We start from the raw sequence: 27,654 nt of genomic DNA, 5'->3' as shown, positions 1-27,654 counted from the left end.
TAGAGTTATGCCGTTAATCTTGATAAAAGCCTGAACGAGCTATTTTTCAACGTACCTATTCAAATGAAATATTTTTTTATTGAATTGGTATGGAAATACTGACGTCATCAATAACAGCAGTCAACCATCGTACTAAGTGTTACTAAATTCGTAATTAAAATTAGAAAATAAGTCAAAAATAAATATGAGCTTGATTTTTCATCATCTTAGACTGGCTTTTGTTTCTAGATTCGCATTTTATAATTTATCTTTAACCCAGTGAAATACCCTTTTGCGCCTGCCTGTTTTTTTATGTTTTAACTGAATTTTAGCTAATAAATAGGTAGGTAAGCCATTACAACTGGGTTGTGTAGGTACTAGGTTAAAGATAAATGATGAAATTCCGATTACTAAATAAAGACACGTCTAAAACTAACGAAAAAAAATTTCTTTCTACTATTTAAGTTTTTTATGAATCAAGAAATATTAATAATAATTCCGTTCTGTGATGTCATAATGTGCTTTTTCTCGCAAACAAATTACACAAAAAGTAACTGATTTTACTATTTGGAAACTGGCCTATTTGGTGTTCCGTGTTTTATGTTTGTTGCATATTTTTTATGCGTGTGACGGCGCATCGATAATCGGCTACAACTTCCATCGATAGTTGGAACCGATTTTATATTGTTTTTGAACGCATCCAATTTGACGTAACACAAGACACTAATTTTGGCGTCGTTTTCACGAGCGGAGGATTCCGAGTGTACCTAATCGTGAGGAGGGTGCGTGTGCTACGTCTTTTTGTGGACGTTATTCTTTCTAAAATTACTTGTCTAAATAATATACGTGTCTGATTACTCTATAAGTGCTATCTTTAACTGTTTTCTCGCCCGTTTATCCACGTCCAACATGGATCCTTCTGATAAGGAACCTCCACCTGCCGACTGCCTCCTAATCAGTGTCACACACCTTTACGTGTGTTAGGTACTTGTTTTATTGATGTTATGATTGTATCTTCTTTCTGGTCGTCCCGTCACTGCTGAGGATCGTGATTGTATGTGATCTTCCTCCACTGGAATCGGTCCTGTGCCAGTATAGGGCCCCCTGCTACCTGCTTGACCTGGTCCACCCATCTGATCGGCGCTCTTCCTCTGGCACGCATACCCTCAATCTGGCCCAGGATAATGTGCTTCTCTAGACAGTGCAATGGGAATCGCATTATGTACCCAAATAAACTCAAGACTAATAACCTCTCTCTCTCTCTATTTAAGAGCTGCGCTCTTTCCGGTGGAGTAATCGCCATTCCTCTCTTCTTCCCGCCAAAACCTTCACCTCCCGATACGACGCGACCTGCACCTTCTCTTTTATTTGTTTCATAAATGTTATCCTAGGTCTACCCCTTCCTCTCTTCCCTTAAATTTTTCCTTCTATAATGTTTGTTATAAATGAATCGTGTCGTAACAGGTGGCCAATCATATTTCCTCTCCGGTTCTCTATAGTCTAATACAAGACTAATAATATACCTAGCAAATTACTTTATAACATAACAAAGTTAGAAAAAATAAACGCATAAATTTCGCATAATGTTACGAAACTAAAAACTATAATAATAAAATGGATTAAGTAGTTCTTTTTTAAAGTAAAATCCCAGATATAGCATCCGTGAGAAGTCTTTTATTAGGTATTTACTGTTGCTTTGGATATTTGCAAAGTTTGCGAAATCTGAATCCTTTTGTACAAGGTCTTATATTTTTGCTAAGGAAAAATCTTGACCTCATGCGAGTTGTGTGAACTTTTATAAATAGTCTGGAATATAACAATGTTTTTATTTCGTTTGTTTACGAGTCCACCCATATGGAAAATAAATATTATTGTCTATGCCAAAAAAGTGTGTTATGGACCTTAATTAGTGAACTATTTTATAATGTTTCATAAAGTAAAGATTATCTTGAAGATTTATGAAAAAACTTGTTTATGGCGCACAAATATATTTTTTATTTATATTTTGGGCTAAATAGTAAAAAAAGTGCCTCAAAGCATTCAGTAGTTACTAACAATGTGCAAAATCAAAACATAAACATTTTAAACAAGAGGCACCTATTCAGCGCCATTTTGATTTAGCTATGCATTTAAAAATCTTACATTCGAAAATACAAAAATGCGTCACCATTTACCAATATTTTCTATAAAAAGGACATCTGAATTTGCGAATTTAATTGAATACAAACATGTGGGTGTAATCCCCAGTCACTGCCGTATCCTTCACCTTGTGACTCAAATTGGATACAGTTCACAAATAAACGCCAAAAATACATAAAAATACTTTTTTTTTCTCGGTCTCCTGAATTATTCAAAAGGCAAAAACATGGCTAGTCCAGTTTCATACGTTTACTTCCTATTATTTAATTGGTGTTTATCTAGTTTTGGACAAAGGTTATATACATTGTGTCTTCTGTTTTTAAATTAGTATCAAAACGCTTCCGTCTGACTATAGTATGATCTGCTAATAAAATAACTTGATCATTTATTATTGTCGGAAGAAGTCCGCTCCGGATTTGCATAAGGTTTTGTCACGTAAATTATTGCAGTGTTTTGAAATGTCGACGTTTTGCAAAATATCCGACGCCATTCTTATATAGCTCATTTCAAATATTCAATCTCATTCTCATTAACTACCCACTATTAGGTACGGTCACGAGTACTAATATGTCACATTAACTTTTTTGACAAATTAAACCGTAAGTCTCATTAAATGTCAAATATGTTAGTGCGACAGGGTTCTGAAGTGGGTACATGATATTGCTCATGACTGTACACCTCTAGCGGCACGCTATGTTGGCTGTTTTCACGTGTGTCCCGCTCATCAAGTTTCGTATTAATTAATAACTACTTTAAAGGAGCAAATAGATGTACTTTATTGTCAATAGTGACGTGGAGTCATTCATATTTATCGACACTTTTTAATCAGTAGGTATTACTTGCAATACTAGCAGGTTATATTTTTATGAGCACACGGCTATGTTCCCAATTGAGGCAATCAGAGGTATATACCACCTCTCTCGCGATCCCTTACTCCTTACCGGAAGCACCGTGCTTCGAAAGGCACGTTAAACCGTTGGTCCCGGTTACTACTTACTGATGTAAGTCGTTACATGAGGGTTATATCAGGGGCCTTTGGCGGGTCAATAATAACCCTGACACCACGGTTGATGAGGTTGGTAATCAACCTCACAACCCACATAATAGAAGAAGACTCCTTATCTGCTTTAATACTCTAAAGTGGACCCATGGGGGGGGAGGTAAATCAAGCTCGTTGCAAGCTCGTATTGGTGCGGGACGGGGAGTGTCCCTTCTGTAGTTTGTTTTATGTATGGTCACAGATTACAAAACTCTCGCCCGAAAATACTCTGTCATGTAGAACCGTTACACAACATTCTAAATTCAAATTCTTTTCAAAATTCAACACTCTTATTACTGACCAGGGGGGTTAAAATGGCCACATCGAAGCAATTCATCTACGAAAGCAATATTGCAATTTGTCATTTTTTTGCATTGCGCACTCACTTTTATACTTAGATGAATTGCTTCGATGTGGCCATTTTAACCCCCCTGTGATTTACGTATCTTTCTGTTAACTAATGATATGCTTAAAATACTTTCCATAATTATGCTTGCTCATTTTCAGTGTTGTTATCAAAGTAACATTTTTGATGAAGTTGCCAAGCCAATAGATCAATATCAGGTGTAACAAATGATGCGTACGCGCAGACAGCGCGGCGTGTGCGGCGCGGGTCGACAGCCGCGCGGCCCTGACACACTTGCATCTCGTTAACCTGGCAGTGTGGTGACACTAGCGTATGTGAGCCTAGTATATTTGTATACGTACTATAATAAGTAACTATAATAGACATAATAACGGTCTTCGTGGTCCAGAGGTTGAGCGTTGGGCTCACAATCCGGAGGTCCCAAGTTTGAATCCCGATGGGGACATTTCACAAAATTCACTTTGTGTGGCTTGATTGGGACATTGCAGCCTGATCTCCCGACTTTCCGAAAGTAAGATCATCCGGAAGGCATGTTAAGCCGTTAGTCTCGGTTACTAACGGCTTCTGCGGCTCGTTAATAACCCTGATACCAAAGTTGATGGGGTTGGTAATCCACCACACACACAACCCACACGATAGAGAATTAATGGATATAATATAGATAGATGGTTATACTGTCATCGCTAAACTGCTCTTTGATGAAGAAATTAATGACCTATATCAATTTCACCTCTAAAGATATCTAGTTTGATGATCATCATTACATCATATTATGGGATTTGAAGCTCTACCTACCCCAATATGGATGACAAACGTGGTCTTCCGCCCATCAACTCACACTAAACATATTAAAAATAACCAACTATACTAACTATAGTTGGTTTTTGTTGCACCGTCAATTGTAAACAAATGTATTAAGTACTGTACTTATTTTTAATTTAATAATAATAACTGGAGATTTATTTATTTATTTATAAAAAGATACATCAACAGGTTATATAATAAAATATTACTTAAATAAAATAAAAGGTACATCAGAAATTGACATAAGCCAACATTGCAACATAACAACATTGTTGTTTTCATCATTTAGTGCACACAATATACCTGATGATACATAATAATAACGAGTACATGCTTACTAAGTACATGTACAGTACTAGTTACACGATTAAAACTGAGGTAGATAACCTACGTACCCTCACTAGTTGCATACACGGAAGAAGACGAAAGTGACTTTGTCATGTACATACGTTCACAATAAACGAATCTTCAAACACTTATAATAATGTCATTTTTGCAACTTCCTTACAATGCAATGATACTGTAGGTGTAGGTCACGGACCTGTGTACTAAACAGGGTCGACATGCTTTAAGTAAGTCATAAAAACCTATAAATCTTTATTTAAATACGGTATTCCAAGCCGAAACCTCAAAGCAGGGCAATGCTCCCTCAATTTGTTTTGTTAGTATAATTTCTTCTATATTTTTTAATTATTATTCGCAATTTCTAAACTTTAAGACCATTTTTTGAAAGAAAAACGCGGTGTTGCCATAATAAAAAACTAATTTTAGTGTGTACTACACAATTAGGTTTATAAAATATTAGGACTTAGGCCAACTGCATATTAGGAACATCATGTCAGGCCATCGATTCTAGGACGGTAAAGCTTATATTATTCAACAGGCATCTAGTATACACGCTTATCATATTGTAAAACCGTTCTTGCACAAGCAGAACTCCGCTAATTTATACACACTACAAGTATCAGGAAGCATAAACAGTAAATGTGTCAATTTGCACCTATAACAGTTACTCTTTACATAATGTGACGGCGAGAAATAACCATTATTGTACAAACTGTGGTGTAAACAGTGCTACAATATCGCAACTATGAGAGTGAAAGGTGACCACTAATTTGCACTTTGTTGTAACCGTATTTAAACGGTTTTAACAATAATTGCTATTACAATCGTTTAATAAAAACAGAGGCCCATTTGCTAATTACATTACAAAATGCTTGCTATATTAATAGTAGGTACTTTGAATAGTACTATTTAATGGTAATTTTACTATACTTGTTAATTTTATTGAGGGCCCGTTAAGCCATTGCTCCTGGCTATTAACCATAAAACACTTCCACGAACCTACAGTGGAGTATGCTCCATACACCCTCCGGTTGATTGAGGGGAACCCGTGCAGCAGTGAGACGTATAGGCTGTTTATGTATGTTAATTATAACAAGTAAAGAGAAAATTAAGTGGAAAAAGTCGGAATTCGAACCTACAGCTCTTGTCAAGCTGAGAAGACTAGCTACTGGGTAACATTATTGCTTTATGCAGTAGTAGCTGTGGAGTTTCAAAAGCCATTTCTTCTCTCTGAAGCACCACCATATTTTCATTTAACTTCATACATAAACAGCCTATATACGTCCCACTACTGGGCACAGGTCTTCCCTCAATCAATCGGAGGGGGTATGGAGCATAGTCCACCACGCTGCTCCAATGGTAGTGCATTTAACTTCACAGTGATACTCAATGAAATATAACAGCTGTTTATAACCTCTAAATACCATGCACAGAATAAATTTTATTTCAATAAAGACAGATCTAAATGTGACTTTAATATTCACGTGGTTCGTAATTCTGATTTCTATTCCGATTTTCGATGGTCAAGTAAACAATAACCCAGATTTAAACTGCGAGACACCAACGAAAGGTCAAAGACATTTCGTCACATTTTTCATTTAAAGCATATAGAATCTTTAGTTACAATTTATTGAGGCCACCTAATTCTTTATGACTATAAAGCCCATATGCACTTAAATTTCGCTATAATTTAGGGTTTATCAGCAATTTGTATGGAAAGGTCGCCTATACGAGGTCATAACATCTCTGGTGCAACGGTGAACGAATCTGGCTACGTGACCTTGTGTGAAGAAAATAGCGATCATTTTTGCAATGTTATATTTGTCAATGCAATATTTTAAACATAGGCTTAGGTGATTTTTTTGTTAGTCAAGTTTTGGTATCTGAAAAATCTGTTTTTATTAATGCATTCTGTTTTTTTTTTCTGCATTTTTTTATCTTTTTCTTTTTTTTAGTAGAAGATTAATGCATTCATAATTTAACAAGAGCTAATAAAGTAGTTTTGTTTTGTCAGTTTATGCAAATAACCGATTAAGTTGATGAACGGCAAAAAATTGATAACGTAATCGGCTGAAGAGGTTATGAAACCACGCGATTGTAATTACCTGTTCCTTACTGCGTTAAAGTATAGGGTTGGCTTTAGATAGTTATGATTAAAATATGATATAACATAAATTATGGGTGTGTTCCATGACCTACGATATTTGAATCAGAATACTCAGAAGAATGAAAATCGCCAAATCAAGCCAATAGGCCCCGATTCCTGCAAACACCTCCTAATTTTATTTTAAGTTATACCCGTCATTCTCTTATCCACCGAAAAGGAAAGGGACGGATGATTGACAACTGTTAATTTTAAAATGAATGTATTACCCGGGCGAATAAATAGGCATCTCGCTGATATGCAACACGTTTCACGTGTGTAGTCAACTTAATTTTGTCGGGCTATTGATCAATATACATTTTGGGAGGGTCTTTTAAATTTCTGCCTAAAATTGACTTGTTCCATAAAATTTATGCTTGCCCGTCCCTTTTTTTCGGCGGATAAGAAAATGACAGGTATAACTTAAAATAAAACTAAATGTATACTGGAATCACCACCATTATCTGTTCACCGAGGGTGGCGTATGAGACTAAGAGAATAATAACATCATCATTTATTTACTACAGGAGTTATCATAATACATAATTACTTTTCATGTTTTCAATAAGCACTATAAAGAAGCCAAAATTGACGTTCATTTCGCCAAAAGTTAGTCGTTTACTGGAATAATAAGTTCTCGGCTTTATATTATTAAAACGGCTTTGTTTTGGTTCAATAGTAACCCTGACACCAGGGTTGATGGGGTCGGTAATCCACCTCATAACCTACGCGATAGAAGAAGAAGGATTCATAAAAACTCCCGTCGACTAGGCGCTTTGTTGATTTTATTGCCATTCAGCAATTCAAAAGATTCAGTGACAACCCTAGTAACTCCTCTAGCAGCGGAGATGTAGTAATGCACTATAATAGCGTAATAAGTAATTGCCATGGTACTACTTGCGATACTAATTTATAGGTTTCTAATTTTTATCTGCGCGGTGAATCTTGTTCGTTGTAGTAAATATAGAGTTGGGTAATTAGGAAAACAGGTAATTGGGTTCTTGTTGCTATTTTTTCTAATGATTTTATGCTAATGCGTGTAGACATTACTTTTTTGACGTGACTTTACAACTTGTGGACTTAGGGTTGATTTTTCAAAAATAAAGAGAAAAATAAATTGAATGAAAATATTCCTTTATTCAACGAATGGATGACACTTGCACAGGACTGGAAAGGATGGTGTGAAAGAGAGGATGCTTCTACCCAGCAGTGGGTAGATTAGGGAACGCTAACCCGATTTCGCGAGATCTCGTCTAAGTTTTCGGGATCAATCCCGAAGCATAATATGACGAGATCCCGTTCGAGATTGACGGGATTTGTTTTTTACGTAGCTACTTTCAAAATCACCCGTCACTACATTCCAATCTCCTTGAGTTCTACTTTTTGTTTTGATTATGCTGATTTCGAAAGAAAATTTATTTGTTTAAGTTAGGGATCTCGAATTTGCCATCTCGAGTCGGGAATGCGTTTCATAGAGTGGATACAGGCTAGATAGATAGAAAAAAAAAACACTAAAATTTTCATAATTTTTCGACGGAAAATTCCACTATCAACTCAGTATTATGGTCTGAATCATCCCTCAAAGTTAAACAGTGTATAATTTTAAAACACTTGTTACAATATTTGGTTATTGTGAATGTGTTATTGTGGTTAACGTATTGTTTATGTTTGTTGCAGACGCGCGTCGATGATGTCCCCGCGTCAACTCATGCGCAATTCCAACATGACTCAGAAGTGGCAGCGCCGCGAGATCTCCAACTTCGAGTACCTGATGTTCCTCAACACTATTGCAGGTTTGACACTACAACTACTCATAGGGCTAACTTCTTCCATTTTTTGAAAAGGATGTAGAAAATACAACATTACCTACTGTCTTGAAAATATAATTATTTTATATGCATACTAGCTTTTGTCCGCGACTTCGTCCACGTGGCGTGTTATAAAAGAGAGATCTTTGTGTGTGGGGGAGTGCATGCCAAATTTCAAGCGTCTAACTTAAGCGGTTTAGATTTTTCATACAAAAGGATTTTCCCGCTAATTCCCGTTCCTATGGGAATTTCGGGAATTCCCTTCTTAATGCACCTCTACGGTACCTAAGCTACGTCCCTTCCAAATTTCAAGTGCCTACGTGTAGCCGTTTATTAGGCTGTGCGTTGATATGTCAGTCAGTCAGTTTCTCCTTTTATATATTTAGATTTAGATAACCCGGGTGCTTTCAAGGCCAGAGTGAACAGGCACCTTCTGGGCGAGCTCCATCTTAGGCCTCGTCAATGCCTTCGGGCAAGTCTGGGGCCAAGGTTATATGCATTCGGAAAAACAGAAGACGGTAGAGAATTCCACTCCTTAGTCACTGTAGTCTCTAAGAGACCATACCATAGCTTACATTATTGGGTTGCCATACTTGATAATGATTTTCAGTGTTGCTACTCTACTATTCTTCCTTTAATTACAACTGTATGTCTCGCTACGACTAAGAATATGAAACTATGTGATTTATTATCCATTGTTCTCGTATTGACATTATAGACATTGTTTCCGTCAAGTTTAAAATAAAAACAATTAATTAACTAACTACAAAACTACAAAGGCATTAAAATTATGTTGAGTGATTCTTTATTTATGATTAAATTCCAGTGTTTCGTAATTTTATTAATACTTATGTTGTTATGGGTAAAATTATTATATGTAGTAGTTACAAAATACAAATATACTTTTTGCACCAAAATAAAAATAAATAATAACAAAAGACTCTTAACATGGCAAATGGCGGCCTTATCGCTTATAGCGATATCTTCCAGACAACCATAAGTAGTTTAGTAGGTACAATTAGTGATTCAATAAAGATAACATTTTACAATAGCTTGTGTACGGGACGAGTTAGATCTGTCAAAATAAGGAAGCCAGTATTGTGAATTTGTGACGATCATTATCATAGTGATGTATCAGTCGAGATTAAGCCGATCTTTATCTTTTTCTTTGACGTGACTTATTTTAGTTTTACCTTAAAAAGCATTCTAGTAATGTTAGCCCAAAAGGCAAAACCATTTCAGGCAAGATACAAACAAAACGCGTCAATGAAGTGACCTTTTCCAATCAGACGAAAATATCTAAAACAGGTAAAGCGATTGACCTAATAATGAGCTAACGACCACATCGCGAGTTGAACAGGAATTCCTCATTTGTCCCGCGGCTTAACAATGCAAACACCCATTACACGATCAGCAATCGTGCGCAATCAACAGTTGGTTACGTGACGATGTATTGTTGGAATCCTGTTTAAATTGCAGATAATAAGTTACTGGTCTCTGATAAACTGTCTGGTTATACTTGACATGGGAACTTAGTTCGTTGAACGAAGTTCAGATTTCGAATAAGGAATTGGGACGCCAAAAGCAATAGGTGCTGCTGGCACACTTGCGTTAAGACGCGTGTACTTCACGAAGTATAGCTACGACCAACTCTCAATGTGTGCAGATTTTTTATTATATTCGATATGACAGTTATAATGTAGTCCTTAGGGACTTACTTCGAATAGTTTTGACATAAAGAAGATAGTTAATAAAATTGTAGGAAGTCATAGTATGGATGCATTGAATCGATCGAAGACTATCGAACCCTAAAAGTAAAACGATCAAGCTATTCTTGACAAGGTCTTGACTAGGCGGCTATATTTAAAGAATCGAATAGCATCTTCCTCATGTACCGATCTACTTCGAACTTAGAGCTACCTAGTTTTTGATATACCTACATGGTACCTACGTATTTTGGTTCATGGTCGGTAGACGTACTTTTGGCATACGACGCGAGTGTCAAATAAACAACATTATATGTAATTATAGGAAGACACGTGTAATGATCACGTTTTAGTAACCATCTCTAAATTCTCTTCTATATTTAAGATAAGAAAGTCTTCCTTTTAGCATTTAACCTTCAATAAGTCATTGCTTTAGTATTCTCATATTCAGTTTGTAAGAAAGTATTTGTCGTGATAGTATGTCATCATCATCATCTCTATCCCTAGCATTATCCTGTTTTTCACAGGGTCCGCTTACCTAACCTGAAGACTTGACAGGTCCGGGTTTTTATAGAAGCGACTGCCTGTCTGACCTTCTAACCCGCGAAGGGAAACCCATCCCAATACAGGTTAGGTCACATACCTCGAAAATGCATTTCTCGGAAATGTGGGTTTCCTCACGATGCTTTCCTTCACCGCTGAGCACGTGTGTTGATGATATAATCATTTATGATCCAAACATGAATTCGAAAACAAATTCGGCAATCATAGGTTTAGCCCTGTGCAGAATTTGAATTCGCCACCTCAAAGTGAGAGGCAAAGGTTCTAACAACTGAGCTACCACGGTTATGTATATGTGTAATATTCAATAATTATCTTATACTATAAGTATGCTATTTTATTGTTAGGAAGACAGATAACAAGACGTATTTATGTGGCTTCATTAATATTCCAGACAGTTACTATGTCTAGTAGCATAGAATAAGGAATAATACTACTTATAGTAGTTCAACGTTTCCTTTACATTCAATTAGTTACTTGTCGTTTGGGAATTCAAGTAAGAAAACAAGTCTATGTAACTAGTTGGTAGTTATTCCTCCTTCATTATTTATCGCTCTTGGAAGGCTTGTCGTGCTTAGGAGGGCAAGTTAAGCAGTCAGTCCCTTTACTTATGTAAGTACGTAATCGTTGCATGAGCCATGCACCAAAGCGTACTGATGACTAGGCAGCATGGACTTATGATCTTAGCATGTCCCTTAAATAGGCCATAGAAAAAAAAATCATTACGAAACATAAACTTGCGAGGTGTTTTGATTCTTTGATCAGTAGAGACATTTGCCTATTCAAGCCTTTTTATCGCTTGAGGCTAATTTACAATAACTCATAGCAAAGAATAAAATGACGAGAATTGAGTAGTTTCCTAGCTCAAAGATAAATTTTATTATGTAATTTTGATTACTAAATAAAGACAGATCTAAAGTTGACAAAAACGCTTTCTTTTTTCAATTTAACTTATTTATGAATTTTAATAAAATTTAATAATGAGTGCGACATTTTGTCACGTTTTTCTATGACGTCACAGGTTGCTTTCATACAAATTCCATAATCATTTCGTGTTTTGACATTTAGTAAAAAGTAACTGATTTGACCAGTTGGAAACTAGCCTATTTTAGTGTCAAAAAAACTACGAGCTATTTTGGCCATCACCACAGATGTATTGAACTATCTCGGACGATTTCACCAATTGAAGCGTTCATTGTCGTTCATTCAGACATTATGTCTGGTGCAACGAGTTATTTTGGCGGCAAATTGCGATTACGTAGACCGTAGTATCTAGCTGAACCGGCTCTTTGAATTAGTTGTATCATTGCGTGTTATATTATCGCCGATTAAACTTTGAACTATTAAACATGTCACGCAATTTAATCAGCAAAATATAATATATATGTTTACTGATGTGACACTTATTTAATTAGTTATTTTATGTATTTTTGGGTACTGACAATAATAGACGATATCTTTAAAACAAAAGTAAAGCATAATTGTTTATCTATTTATTACACAGCTCCCAGAAACTGCCTGCAGAAAGTCAGTACGGTAGTGACAACGATTATGACGTCACAACTACACAAGTCAACACAGAATGACGTCACAAAACTTACCTTTTTATCACTTCCATCACCTTCTTCCTAATCATGGCTCCCGCTTGCCACACAAACACACGCCACAGTCATTTGTTTTCACATTTATTCCAAATTCGAACCTTACGCGCACTTCGCGAATTGAAACTCACTCTCACTTTTCGCTCTAGTTTTTTTGTTTATATTGTTTTTTTTTTATTTTTTATTCCCACGGCTGTTGTCTCCGAAAGTTGGCTCGCGATTGACTAGTGGTCAGTGGCTTGGCAGACGGGAAAAGTAACGCTGATCATAGACTTGAGTGCACATCTTAGGAGAGGGGCTCGACTTTAAAAATAAATATCTGTTCTTCTGTATTAACAGTTTTAACAGTAGACTTTAGGAAATTCCATAGCATCACGCCTATATCCCCGAAGGGGTCTAGGCAGAGGTGTATTATACACCCACTCTTCGAAAGCTGTTTAAGTCCCATGTAACACAGAGCGAGCCTACTGCCATTAACCGAACACACATCCTGGAAACCACTTGTTATCAATTATGTATGGAACATAAACGAATTCAAACTCACAAATCCCGTGTATGCACTCTTTGAAATATTGAAGCTATAATTTACACATTAAATGAGTTCCGCGAACTATTAATAAGTAGCTAATGCAGCTTAATAAAGTTTAAATGTTTTTCCGATTGAGTTTCTTGTCAGTGTTTCTGAGTATACTTATCTCGCTTTCGGACAAGTGCGTCTAAATATTTGTATCATAAGGTTACTTATATTTAAACTTTATAATGCGATTGCTTCAATTCTGTTTATTCTTATTCGATATAAATAATCCAACTTGTTAAACATCTTAGTAGATTAAATACAATTTGTTACTTTCAATAAGTGTAAGAATACTTATTAAAAAAAAACTAACTTATTTTTTTTTCTTATATCATGAAGACATGATATACATTAGATATATGTACATTGAAAATAATCGTATTTTTTTTATCGTCAACCCGTGCACATTGGTAAACAAACACACGCAAAAGGATAACTGAATGGTGCAAAACTTATCACCGTTCGTCTTAAGCTGGCTCTTGCGAGACCCAGCCCCGCTGGGGTCGCGTGATAACAATGGACTAGGTGTTGCACGAGTGATAACATAACGACACCCCCCCACCTCCACCCCCACCCCCCCTGTAAACCCCGGCACCAGTACATCATCACGATATCAGTAAATAAGTACTGCTCGATGTCCCGACAAAGATCATAGGGCAAGTCTCGTGCTTTCTCATGCGTTATACGAGACGGGAACGTGAACGAATGGTTGCTTTCTTCATTGAATAATCTAAATTATTAATACGCAATAAGTTAGTCGGAAAACATTATCGGAATATAACAAAGTGTGCCTATCTAATTTCGCTTCGTGCCAAGAAGTCGATTCATAACTCGAAAGTTTATGCGAACTTTTGAGTTAAGTAATTAGTTTGGGATTCGGAGTAGGAGTCTGCTCCGAGGGTGTAGGCTTAGGTTTCATCATTCATCGTCATTTCCTTAGCCACCATAAAAAAAATAAACTTAAGACTTGTCTGTATGGGCGTAGTTCCCTTTGCCTCAGCCTTCGGGGAAAACCAAAATAAAAAAAAGAAAATATCTATGGTTTACTGCTACACCACACTATTTAGTATTACACTATACTATTTACTTGTAACCGTTTGTGACCATAAGAGTAATTATCATGTTACAATTTTTTATAATACTTAATAAATAAATATCTAGTTGCAGTTTTACTTTTCAATAAACATAATAAATAGGTATATATATTAATAGATATGTTGAAAATCAATTGATATGCAAAAGAGTTTCTACAAACTTACCGATACAATGATTTCACTAATAAATACAACCATTTTGAAGTCATTGTTCCATTATCTGACACACACTGAAAGTAACTTCCACGTTTTAATTTCCACAGGGAAAAAAACAAATTGATTTCTCTAAAAGTCTTTAAAAGTTATACGTGTAGATATCGTACCTATATGATTTCACGCTTGAACACGTTTAACGTCTAAAACCAAATACGGCAGTATACGAGTATATTTACTAGTAGGTACCAATTCCAATTTTTTACTTGTGAATAACTTCAATCAATATTATGTTCCTTAGATGTACTTACACTTAAATCATATTTCTTTACATACATAAACAGCCTATATACGTCCCACTGCTGGGCACAGGCCTCCCCACAATCAAGCAGAGCGGGTATGGAGCTTACTCCACCACGCTGCACCACTGCGAGTTGATTTTTACAGGTCACTACAGGCTTATCACCTGATTGTCCAAAAGTAAGATGATCCGTGCTTCAGAAGGCACGTTAAGCCGTTGGGCCCGGTTACTACTTACTGATGCAAGTATGCAGTCGTTACACGAGTCATGTCAGGGGCCTATGGCGGCTCAGAAATAACCCTGATACCAGGGTTGATGGGATTGGTAATCCACCTCACATCCCACACAATAGGAGAGAAGAACATCGTAAAACTCTCGAAAGCGCCTTTTTGCAAAAAAAAACCTTTCTTTCTTTCAATTAATATCAATCCGGGTAAAAATTAAAACCACCAATTTTTAACTGGGTTGAAGGTACTGCAAGATTTTCTTAACAAAAACGACTTCCGAATATGATTTTTCAAATAGGCGTTTACGTGATTTTCACTACCTATGGTAAGCGATATGTAGGTATTGCGAAATGACTTTGAACGACCAACTTTCGCACAAGAATAGTGTGCACAAAAACAATCAGGTCGGCGAGATATCTCGGTCGGTGATTCTGAAGGATATTGGCAACGATTACAACATGTCATGGTGGCTGGATACCATAGCTGCTTCGTCACAGCTTGTAATAGATATACTAGCAGTATAGCAGCTATGATAAAATCGTGGTACAACAAAGCAAGGGATGCTCAAAAGTGACAGCTAACATTTTAGGGTTAGCCGCGGTGAGGCACCCTCCGTTGCCATTTTGTAAAAAATAAATTACCCACGACTAATGTTTTTAATTTTTAGTGAAATATGTACTTACAGTTTTAATGATTTTTTATATACACAACAAGTGATTGTAATTTAGTCAGTATAATTTGCTATGTTGGATGTACCAATTTAATGGTAACACTTACGTCAGCAAATGACTAGCAATGGCGGCTTTTAGTATGATTGAGCATACCATGTCTTGTTGTACCATGGATAAAATTATAGGTGGTGACGTAGAACGAAGATAAGAGTAGAGTAAGACTCAATAAAACCTTTATCATTTGGATAGACTTCTTCATAAGTCGCGTTTGTGTACAAGCACAGTATCGAGTGAGAATTCTTTGAGATACGAGTACCTACTCCATTTAACACCACCATACTTCTGTTCTGTTACTTCTGTCCTTTGGAAAATCTAGAATGAAGGTTATTTCCAAGTTCTAAACGCCTTTTTGAGACAAAACATTCTGATTTTCCTAAGCTAAAGTGTCCCACTGCTGGGCGAAGGCCCTCCGTACTTTACCATCCATTTCTTAGGCCGGGTTTCCACTGACGCGGAGATGGGCGGAGAAGAGCGGAGATGTGCGGATATGACCAATCACAACGTTCGAGAGAGCGAAAAACGAAGACGCTCTGTCACTCTCTCCCTCACGGTGATTGGTCCATTCCTGCACATCTCCGCTCATCTCCGCACAGCTCCGCGTCAATGAAAACGCAGCCTTACTTCTTTTATAATTTTCTCGCAGCTACCACACTGCTATTCTATATACTTTCTGTCGCCGTACCAGGCTAGTGACCTACAAGCCTAATAGTGGCTCGGATATTGCTGTCACTGTCGTTACAACATTTCGCGACAAAAATCGCGACTGCGACAAATTTGACAAAGCAGGGCGGTCGCGTCATTAATTAGTACTACTGTTTCAATTGTACAAAAGAAAGGAAAGTTATGATTGTTGCTTGGTAAGGTAAGGACAAATGAATGACGACAAGGATGCGTTTATGCCTGGAAGAAATTGCTGTTTAGTAATGAGGCCACCTATTGCGCTTCTTCTGTAACCGTCCAAATGTTGTGTTGTGTGCAATAAAGTACCTACTATTGAATTTAATATATTTATATTTTTTATGGATATTGTATACATATTTATGTCAGGATCAAAGCAAATGGAATCCCATGCTCTGCTTACCACGGTAGGAAATAGGCGTGAGTACATAATTATGTAAGTGATAAGCAAAATTATGTCTACATAATTAGCAAGTATGAATATTTCTTTTTGTTCCCGATATCGACATTATACTTCTATCTATCTAGGTACGGTGACGAGCATTAATATGTATAGGTACACTTTGGTACCATGTCACATTAAGTTTTTTGACAAATTTAACTGTAAGTCTCACTAAATGTCAAATATGTTAGTGCGACAGAGTCCTAAAGTGGGTACATTATATTGCTCATGACTGTACTCAGCCTGTATCCACCCACTGTTGGGTATATACAGTGATATGGCGTTGTAAAAACTGTTTAGTAGTAAGGACTGCTACTGCTGGGCTGCTTTTCTTTTCTAAATTGTTCCTTCTTGTATTCTGGTCTAATCTGCCTAATGGTTAGGTAATAAAGCTCTTTTTGCATAAATATTGCGCCTTTTTCCTACCGGGAACGTTCCCATAATGGAAACATTTTCGGGTCCCGTGCAAGTCTCATCCACTACTTTCCCGCGTGCCACACAATGTCATCCAACCATCGGATACTCATACTGGATCGTTAAACTTAGTCAAATAACAATGAAGTATTTATTGACTTATCAAAAACTCCCACCTGCACTTTTTCCATCCATATTTCGTAAGTGATAATATGGTTCAATCATGTTGAATAAAGCGGTGTTTCGCCGATAGGTCATGCTGTTATGTTACGCTACACCAAACATAACGAACGTGTACAATCATGATGTACAATGAACAGCTTGTTATGTACACAAAGGCTATGTTGTACTGTACATTCATGTGACAACTTTATCTAAAGAGTAGGCAATATTTCCTAACATGCAAGTGATAAGGACGAAAATCCGTAATCGCATTTTAATTTTGAACACCGCACGTGCTAGCACCACACGTTTTGTTTTTAAAACCGAGAGTTGAGAGTTCCTTTTTTGGTTAAATTTCCCTGAAGGACAAGGCAAAGGGAACTATGCCCATACAGCCATGTCGTATGTATTTTTTTTCGTGCTGATGAATGATGAAATGTTGAAGGGTGACGACGATGAACAATGAAACCTAAGCCCCCGCCCTTGGAGCAGACTCCTACTCCGAACCCCAAATGAATTAACTCAAAAGTCCGCATAAACTTTCCAGTTATGAAGCGGCTTCTTGCCACGAAACGAAAATAGATAGGTACACTTTGTTTATTGAATATTCCGATATAATAACACTATTGTGAATGTTTTCCGACTAACTTAATGCGATCATTAACCGTAAAACACCACTTTGTATTAATTATTTAGATTATTCAATGAAGAAAGCAATCATGTCGATCACGTTCCCGCCAAAAAGCCTTTGTATTTTTTAGGGATTATTGTGATTTGATGTTTTTCCTTTTCTACATTACTGGCAGGCAAAGACAACGTCATACAGCCTTGTTTAAAGTTTGACCAGACAGTTTTGTTAGGTACTTATTAACCGACTTTAAAAAAGAAGTACGTTGTGAATTCGTTTTCAAAATTTCTTTACCAATATTTATAGCAGCTACAATTTATTAAATAGTACTCCTTACTCTTTACCGGCTCACGACCATTTAATACTAAAGTAAGACCCAGAGGGGGTCAAGTCGGCGCCCGATACAAATTGGTGCGGGGCAGAGTTACCGTTCGATACGTAACTAGTATTATTCTATGTTTACATACCACGATATAAAGCTACTGTGTTGTTCCAGGGCGCACTTACAACGACCTGAACCAGTACCCTGTGTTCCCCTGGGTGCTGACCAACTACGAGAGCGAGGAGTTGGACCTCAGCCAGCCGTCCAACTACAGAGACCTGTCCAAGGTGAGTCTTGGGAACTTAAAAAGGCCATATAGAAACAATGAGGATAAAAACTACAAGCGTCAAAAGTAGGCGGAAGCACTGTTGAGTGTTCCTAAAATAAGGAGCTCGGTGGCGCAGCGGTTAACGCGCTCGGTCTACGATTGTTGAAGTTAAGCAACTTTCGCAAAGGTCGTGGGATGGGTGACCACAAATAAAAAAAAAGTTTTCATCTCGAGCTCCTCCGTGCTTCGGAAGGCACGTTAAGCCGTTGGTCCCGGCTGCATTAGCAGTCGTTATTAATCAATCCGCACTGGGCCCGCGTGATGGTTTAAGGCCCGTTCTCCCTATCCATCCATAGGGAAGGCCCATGCCCCAGCGGTGGGGACGTTAATGGGCTGATGATGATGATTATTAATCTTTATTTATCGTTTCCAGCCAATCGGCGCTCTTAACCCGTCCCGGCGAGCGTACTTTGAGGAGCGTTACAACACGTGGGAGCACGAATCCACGCCACCCTTCCACTACGGCACGCACTACTCCACCGCCGCCTTCGTGTTAAACTGGCTCGTGCGCATTGTAAGTACTCGCTTCCATAATCCCCGCAGACAAATCTTCGCCTCCACCAGACGTCTACCATCCGAGGAAAATCTATTCAAATTCAAAAATATCTTTATTCAGTAGGTAACATAGTCACACTTTGAATAGTCAATTTTACATAACGAACGTCTCATCCGCCTAAAACTACTGCAGCTTCTCACAACCTGTAGAGCCGGGGAAAAGAAGCTGTAAGAAAAACGGCACAGGGCCCTAGACGTATATTCCTTCTTCTATCGAGTCGATGGGCAATCTTATTAAGTCCCATAAAAAAAACACTTTGAAGTCAACGACGCCCTGAGCGGAGGTTCGCTCCTAACAGGGCACTCTCAGGCCTGTTATCTTAAATTTTGTACCGCGTGACAGCTCTCAGCGCTACCCACTTGTCCGGCCAAGTAGTTAATCATATTTGCGGCAAATCTACAGTAAATCACGTCAAAAAAAAACTCCATCGTCTACAGAAGAGAACCAAATGAAATGATTTATTGAATAGGTTTCTTGTTGATTCGACCTACATACACCAATACAGTTAAAGTTTATTATACGAGTACATACAGGTATAAGTAACATTGCCATATTTGCACTTTTGCATATTTTCCTCGCCTTTCCTCGCCTGGACGAAATCTCTTTAAGCGATTAGGCGGCCATTTGCCTTGTACTAGTTGAGTCACTTTTGTAACTATTTGATTTTATTTTGATGCAATAAAGTAGGCATATTTAATTTGAATTTGATGATCATATTCAGTTTTAAGTGTTAATACCTAAACTAGGGCCTAAAGGACAAGCAGTGCCTTTTTAAATTGTTCAAAATTTTATATCAAAATTATTGTGTTTAGTTTTTAAAATGATTCAAGGGCCTTTAGCGGCTCAATCATAACCCTGACGCCAGGGTTGATGAGGCTGGTATTTCACCTCACAACCCACACGATAAGAAGAATGATTTATTTTTTATGTATAAGTTTTGGTACTAACAACATAGCACAATTATAAGCTTTACTAACAAACTATGGACATGATATGAAATAAATAAATAAATAATATATACGACCCTGTGACGCGTGATCTACAAGTAAACTTGCTTAGAAACCAGAGTTCTCTTTCTCTCTCTCTCCTTAGCATTTATTAATAAAAAAATAATAAAAAGGTTTATTTATCCACTTAAAACACAAAACAAAACAAAAAATGTTCTTAGTAGGCTAACATTATTATACAAGTGTATTTTAAGGGACCTGGTGCTTGTAAAAGGATTTCCCTTGTACTACAGGTCACCAGGCCCCAACCCTTGGTAATTATTTAATATATTCTAATGTGTTACTAAGTAGCTACAAATAAGTAGCTAGAAATAAATCTAAAAAATATATAAAAAAAAAAAAAACAGAAATAAAGGAAGAAATTAAATAAAGGAAAAACTGACAGGAACCTTCGAGATACGCAAGTGTGTGTGTTAGTGTGTGTGTGTGTGTGTGTGTGTGTGTGTGTATGTATGTGTGTGTGAGAATTATTATTCCCATCTGATGGTGGGGTCTGCCTTCTTCGTACTTCTCTTCCACTTCGCTCTATCAGACGTGTCGTTCTCGGAGACATTGCACATGCTCAGGTCCTTTTTGACCACATCCGCCCATCTTGTTTTTGGTCGTCCTCTCGGTCTAAGCCCTGGTATGTTTAAATTGGCTGTAACATTACCCAGATAATCTCGAGAAACCCGAGTTATTTATGTTTAAATGTTCTTAGATAAATGGTGTGAATTGTTGTCGTGACCAGGATACTGGACTTGAATGATTTGATTCACATAATATCGGATTATCTATCTGTCCGGAATCTACATGGAATTTCCTATAAGTAATGCCGTTAATGGTATGGTAGAAAAACTAGTAAGAGAAGTACTTATATCCCATTGAATATCCAACCTACGTTTTAAAACGGGCTCCGCGGCACAGTTGTTTGACTGTTAGGCTCACGATCCGGAGGTCCCGGGTTCAAACCCCGATAACCCTAGTTTGGTTAGGACATTACAGACTGATCGCCTGGTTGTCCGGAAGTAAGATGATCCGTGCTCCAGATGGCACGTTAAGGCGTTCCGGTAACTACTTACTGATGTAAGTTAGTAGTCGTTACCTGAGCTATGTCAGGGGCCTTTGGGGGCTCAATAGTAACCCTGACACCAGGGGTAATCTACCTCACAACCCACACGATAGACGAAGTATATTTTAATAGATAGAAGACGCTTATACAAATATGATGGTACCTATAAGCAAATCTATATAAATTGTCAGAGGCGTACTATCTAATAGGACTTATCATAACTTCTAAAATTGTCTTACTTATAACTGTTGCTACGCGAACATGGTGCTGATTCCTGCAGACACCTAAATTTTTGAATGATAGTTCTGAAGCTAGCTCTATCTCTGTCTTACATTCTTCGTAAGTGAAGGACGGCACAATTTTTTAGAGCTGTCAAACTATAGTTTTGTCTGCCACTGGCCCCGATTCCTGCAGACACCTCCTAATTTTATTTTAAGTTATACCCGTCATTTTCTTATCCGCCGAAAAGGAAAGGGACGGATGATTGTCAACAAGTTAATTTTAAAACGAATGAATAACCCGGGCGAATAAAATAGGCATCTCGCTAGTATGTAATCCGATTGAGTTGCCGTGTACTTAACTCTGCCGGGTTATTGGCCGATGTATAATTTTTAGACGGTTGATTTAGATTTCTGCTTAAAATTTACGTGTATTCCATAAATTTTATGCCTGTCGATTATCCGTCCCTTTCTTTTTCAACGGATAAGAAAATGACAAGTATAACTTAAAATAAAATTAGATAGCGTCTGCAGGAATTAGCACCAGTGTATCTAGTAGAACTTAGTTTGAGTATTAAATTAACGGGTCTATTTTCCGATAAATGACTGTCATTGAAGAGGATATCAACCGGTTGTTTGAGCGTCTGGTTCTTATCAACTGAGTGAGGTTTAGGGTCAGTGCACACTTGTGGAAATAAGGTTCAATTTAAAACGATCTTCTGTAAACTTTTTCGAGTACTGTTTCTCTACAAACTTGTAGAGAAGTTTTTTATTATGATTGCTAAGCTAGCGACACTTTACGATGGCCGTTTTGACATTATAAAGTACAGCAATTGGCTCCGTCAATATAGTTATAAATTAATACGAAACTTGATTAACATGACTCGTCTAAACGGCCATCATAACTTGCATCTAGTTTAGCCTGTTTAAGTCCACTTCTGGGTAAAAACCTACCCTCTTTACAGTTATTTCAATGAGTCCCCGCTACGAATAGTTTCAATCAATTCAGTTTATGCTTATTAGCTAAATTAACCCACTATATTCGGGAAACTTTGATACCTAGGGTGGTATTAATAAACTAATCTCAGCTTTGAGACTGCCCTCAAGATTATGTCAATGTGACAGTTCTTATATAAAACAGAGACTTCGGCATGGTCTTGAGGGCAGTCTCAACTGAGATTGGTTTATTAATACCACCCCTAAACGTGACTTAAAATGCTCAATCAATTGAAACTCTATGCCGGCAATGCACACTGACTCTTACTTTGCTTTTAACATGAATAAACATACATAATTATAATAAATATTAGTTCAACGATATCATTATAATCCACCCTCTATTGTTCGACAATTCTACATCGTGTTTTGGAGTCTAACATTGTGTTCGATAAGTTTTGAGAGCGTGTAATGGCAGGATGACATGTGATCTTAAAAAATAAATAATACTTAGTTGCCTGAGAATGTGATTTAAATATACGTACAGTCGTGAGCAATATAATGTACCCACTTTAGGACTCTGTCGCACTAACATATTTGTCATTTAGTGAGACTTACAGTTCAATTTGTCAAAAAAGTTAATGTGACATGGTACCAAAGTGTATACATATTAATGCTCATGACCGTACTCACAGATACAAGTCGATAATATTGTATAAATATTTTATTTCTATGGCAGACATATTATATCTAGGTAGGTACCTAATAAATACTAACGCACTTTTGATAAAATAAAAATCATAAATTATGAAATTAAATTGTATGAGACTTCATTCATTTATTAATTCTACAATCAGAATTAATTAATTTTAAATTAGAATTATTTAAAAAAAAAAATAATACGTATTAATTAATTATGTTTAATAATTATATTCATTATGATCAATTAATTATCGGACGCCGAATTATTTAATTATTAATTTATTTATTTCTTTTATTTTTTAGTGTTTACTTATTCATAAAAGATAGGTACACCAACAGCTTATATAATAAAACGTTAAATAAAATAAAATTTGTATCAGGAATTGGACTGTTACATAGGTAAGCCAATTATAGGTGCACATAATATTTGCAGTGTAAGACAACGTAATCGTTTAGGTGAATAACCAAATAAACTAAATTATATAATACTTACCTAAATCTTCGAAAAAAAGAAAAAATGGCCATGTGCAAAAAGATTTATTATAAGTCACATCGTTCGCAAATCCAAAATTCAGAAATCATTTATTCAACGCCATTCTGAAATAAATAAAAATCGACAAATTAATAACCGAGAATACACCATTAAAATGAAAAGATTGCGCGCGTGATCGCCCACGCTGCGACTCAAGCGCATCTCTCGCACGCCGCGTTTAGCGAGAAGATTGAAATTAATCAAATTTTGCACTCTAATGAAGTAAACTAAATACCGTATTGTATGTGCGTTATAAATAGGAAGGTATCAAAATGTAGTTACTATAATACATAACAGCCGGACCTATGCAGCCTTCTTTGGCATTGCATGGATATTCTAAGACATATTATAATCCCTCTGACCAGTGGCGGATTTACAAATTTGCCGCCAGTAAGCTATTCAAATTTTGCCGCCCCTACTGACCTCTGAAATTCGATACAAATTATAGTCGAGTGCACAGCGCTACCAAAAACACGGCGCAAAGTTAGCAAAATATGTTCGGTTGAAGCCCGTACAGACGTAAGAATGTTCAGTATACTGTGCATTACTAAAATGTTATAACTCTTGTCACTTGTTTCTTTGTGTATAGGTATAATATCTATTATTTTACTTCTGTAAGACAAAAAAAAATTTGGGCCAAATTTGCCGCCCCCTAAAATCTGCCGCCCTAGGCTTCAGCCTACTCAGCCTACTGGTAAATCCGCCACTGCCTCTGACCATTAATATCACCGGGGGGCCAGAAGCGGCGAGAACCCTAAGTAACCAGAAAAGAATTGCAGCAGCACTTGGTATTGAAGTGTTACGATGATAGAATCGTACGTTGACATGTTACCAACCCGTTTGCGCATAGAGACTCCCGCCCCGCCCCAGTTCGTATCCGGCGCCGACTTCACCCCCTCTGGGTTTTACGTAGTAAACTACGTATAGAACGGCAATCTCCGCTCCCTACCAGCGGCTGAGCTAGGTTTACCTCACCCCCGCTTAGTCATGCTTTAGTCTTCACACAGATGCGCGTGTGATAATGTTAATGTGTAGTGTCTAACGTCATTTAAATGACCGTAAGCCGCTAAGAAATAAGACAGGTTAAACGCAGTCTATTTTCTTCCTAAGGCCGCGTTTCCACTGACGCGGAGCTGTGCGGAGATGAGCGGAGATGTGCAGGAATCGATCAATCACCGTGAAGGAGAGAGTGCCAGAGCGTCTTCGTTTTCGGCTCTCACGAACGATGTAATTGGTCAAATCCGCACATCTCCGCTCTTCTCCGCCCATCTCCGCGTCAGTGGAAACCCGGCCTTACTCCTAGTCGTAATTCATTACTTTGCAATTAACAGTTATTCACCATAAACAAGACTGTTACCATAGCAAGTTATCAACAGATCCTGTTAATCAACACGTCATAATTGGTTGATGATAATTGTAATTACTAATTACGTGCGCTATTGTTCTCAAGATTATACGTATTGCTGACGTCATCATGATTGTCAGTTATATTGACTGCTGACGACGTGGATGGAATCGTCTGCGCATGCGTGATGATCATTGGTTTGGTATGGATACCTACTAATAATATTATAAATGCGACAGAAACTCTGTCTTTTAATACCTAAACCATTGAATCGACTTTACTTGAAAATTATTATAGAAGTAGATAGATCAAATAGCATAGGGTTCGAATCCCGGTAGGACATATCACAAAAATCCCTTTTGTGATCCCTAGTTTGGTTTGGACATTACAGACTGATCACCTGGTTGTCCAAAAGGAAGATGATCCGTGCTCCGGAAGGAACGTTAACCCGTTGGTCCCGGTCACTACTTACTGTTGTAAATGAGTAATCATTACATGGGCCACGTCAGGGGCCTATGGCGACTCAATGATAACACTGACACCAGGGTCGATGAGGTTGGTAATTCACCTCACAACTCACACAATAGTAGGAGAACATAGGGCACTGAAAACGGAACATGTAAGTACAAGATAATTTCAATGTCAAGGAATCATCATCTCCCTAGCATTATCCCGTTTTTCACAGGGTCCGCTTACCTAACCTGAAGATTTGACAGGTCCCGTTTTTTTACAGAAGCGACTGCCTGTCTGACCTTCCAACCCGCGAAGGGAAAACCAGCCCAATACAGTGCACAATAATTCAAAGTCAAGGAATAAGATCACTGATTTGCTATATTAAAATATCATCATCACTAATTTAAGAGCCACGCTCTTATCGTTGTAGCATTCTCCATGCTACTTTTTAGGGTAAAATAGGGCAGTGGTGTCCCTCTTGCCTTCCACCCCTCCATATATTAAAATACAATAGGTTTTATTAATCTGAATCCAGGTACAAACAAGAAATGTTCATGTGACTTACAGTGAAATATTCCAAGTCACATCATAAGAACTTAAAGTAAACTACAGACTATAAAAGGCGCCATCAAAGATCTGGAGAGGCCGTCATTGTGAATTAGAATGCACATAAACATTGTGCGGTGGCGCGTGACATGTCACTGCAATCTGCGCGGGCGCCGGGATGCGTCGGCGCAGGTGACGAGCGGGGCCGGAGTGAGGATAATGGAGTCAATAAGAGAACTAGGGGAAAATAATAATAAAATACAGACGTTTAATAGTCTCAGTAGTATCTTTTAAATATGGAATGATTACAATGACAATGACAGCAGAACAGAGATATAGGATAGTACAACATATTTTATTGGTGATTACATTCTGGATTAGTGGGTTACAAATATGCCCTCTTAACCTAAACATATATATAACATAAACAGCCTGTATACGTTCTACTGCTGGGCACAGGCCTCCCCTCAATCATCCAGAGGGGTGGAGCGTACTCGATCACACTGCTCCACTGCGGGTTGGTGGAGAGGTTTTACGGCTAATAACCTAACATACAACTAAATTACTTACTGACTTTTTATTTATTTGATGATGTAATAAAATGTTGATAACGATATTTTGCATCCGACCCTCTAAGTAACCCCCTAAATCCGTCCCTGTATAAATCGACAAAATTCAACATGACACTCGACAGAATAGACAAAAAAGTGAACGATATTTCGACGTGTTTGTTTGAAATAGAATGCCTTATGTTGTTACCAAAACATGCTTTTATTTTTTGCTCGATCCTCAGTAGAGTATTTGAAGTAGGTTCGTTTATTATTTTTTGGACTTTATATATCTTGATTTCATATTTACTTACGCACCTGTTAAGTCAGTCGAGATCACGACCCTTGGCGGCTGAATGATAACCCTGACGCCAAGGTTGATGAGGTCAGTCATTGATCTCACAACCCACACGAGAGTAAGAAGATTAGCTGCGATATTAACATCCACCAGCAAAACGCAAAAAAAGGAACGACTTGAGCCAATTTTATGCATCTTCATCATCACTACTTTAAGAGCCCCGCTCTTGTCGGTGAAGCATTCAACATGCTATTTTTTAGGGAAAAGTAGGGCAGTGGTTTCCCCCTTGCCTTCCGCCCCGCAGTACTCTGTCTGACGCGAATGGGATGGTGCCCAGAGTAGTCTATATCAAAGCCGTACTAGGACTGTTCTAAGCCTCTGGATGATAAAATGACAGTTACTCTCGCTTCTTCCGTCCTGCATTGCCGTACCAATGGCTCCCATCTCCGCCTCTGCAACCGTTGAGGTCTTCCACCATATCTCTGGGCAAGAGTTCTACGTTATACCCCGTAGGTCTGGGAATCTTATGACAGATATTAATAATAAACTACACAATGGCATGTTACCAAACCCACGTTGCAATAACGTCTGCTACCTATCTCGTATCATTTTGTAAAATACAACAGGCATGTGTGTGATATCTTACAAAAACATTGCATCATCTTGACAATGCACCTAAACCCACCTACATATACTAAACACAGGTATTATATTGTTGCTTGTAGCACAGATAGGTAATGTAAAATGTAGAATTGCGACACGCTGACATTTTCACAATGTTCTGTACAATAAAAGATTAAGATGTACATTATGATGTAGGTATTTCATAGTGGATTCCTACAGAAAATTAAGTATAATACAAGGTATCAAGTTCAATTCAAATATACCTACGTTATTGCGCCAAAATAAACTCCAA

The 27,654-nt window shown here is 37.5% G+C and overlaps 1 protein-coding gene across 1 annotated transcript in view; it reads left to right on the top strand.

Moving 5' to 3' along the window:
* The window catches only part of LOC126375406 (neurobeachin), a gene marked incomplete at its 3' end in the record, with an annotated part of 592,334 nt that overhangs the window by 561,147 nt on the left and 3,533 nt on the right, over nucleotides 1–27,654 (top strand). The window contains exons 40-42 of the mRNA XM_050022313.1: nucleotides 8,494–8,609; nucleotides 18,393–18,505; nucleotides 18,920–19,060. Coding sequence (XP_049878270.1) covers nucleotides 8,494–8,609; nucleotides 18,393–18,505; nucleotides 18,920–19,060 — 370 coding nt within the window. The remainder of the gene's footprint in view (nucleotides 1–8,493; nucleotides 8,610–18,392; nucleotides 18,506–18,919; nucleotides 19,061–27,654) is intronic.

This window comes from Pectinophora gossypiella, chromosome 19, assembly GCF_024362695.1.
Source record: "Pectinophora gossypiella chromosome 19, ilPecGoss1.1, whole genome shotgun sequence".
NCBI lineage: Eukaryota > Metazoa > Arthropoda > Insecta > Lepidoptera > Gelechiidae > Pectinophora > Pectinophora gossypiella.
Note: the sequence above shows the minus strand (reverse complement) of the source record. Positions and strands in the feature narration are given on the sequence as shown.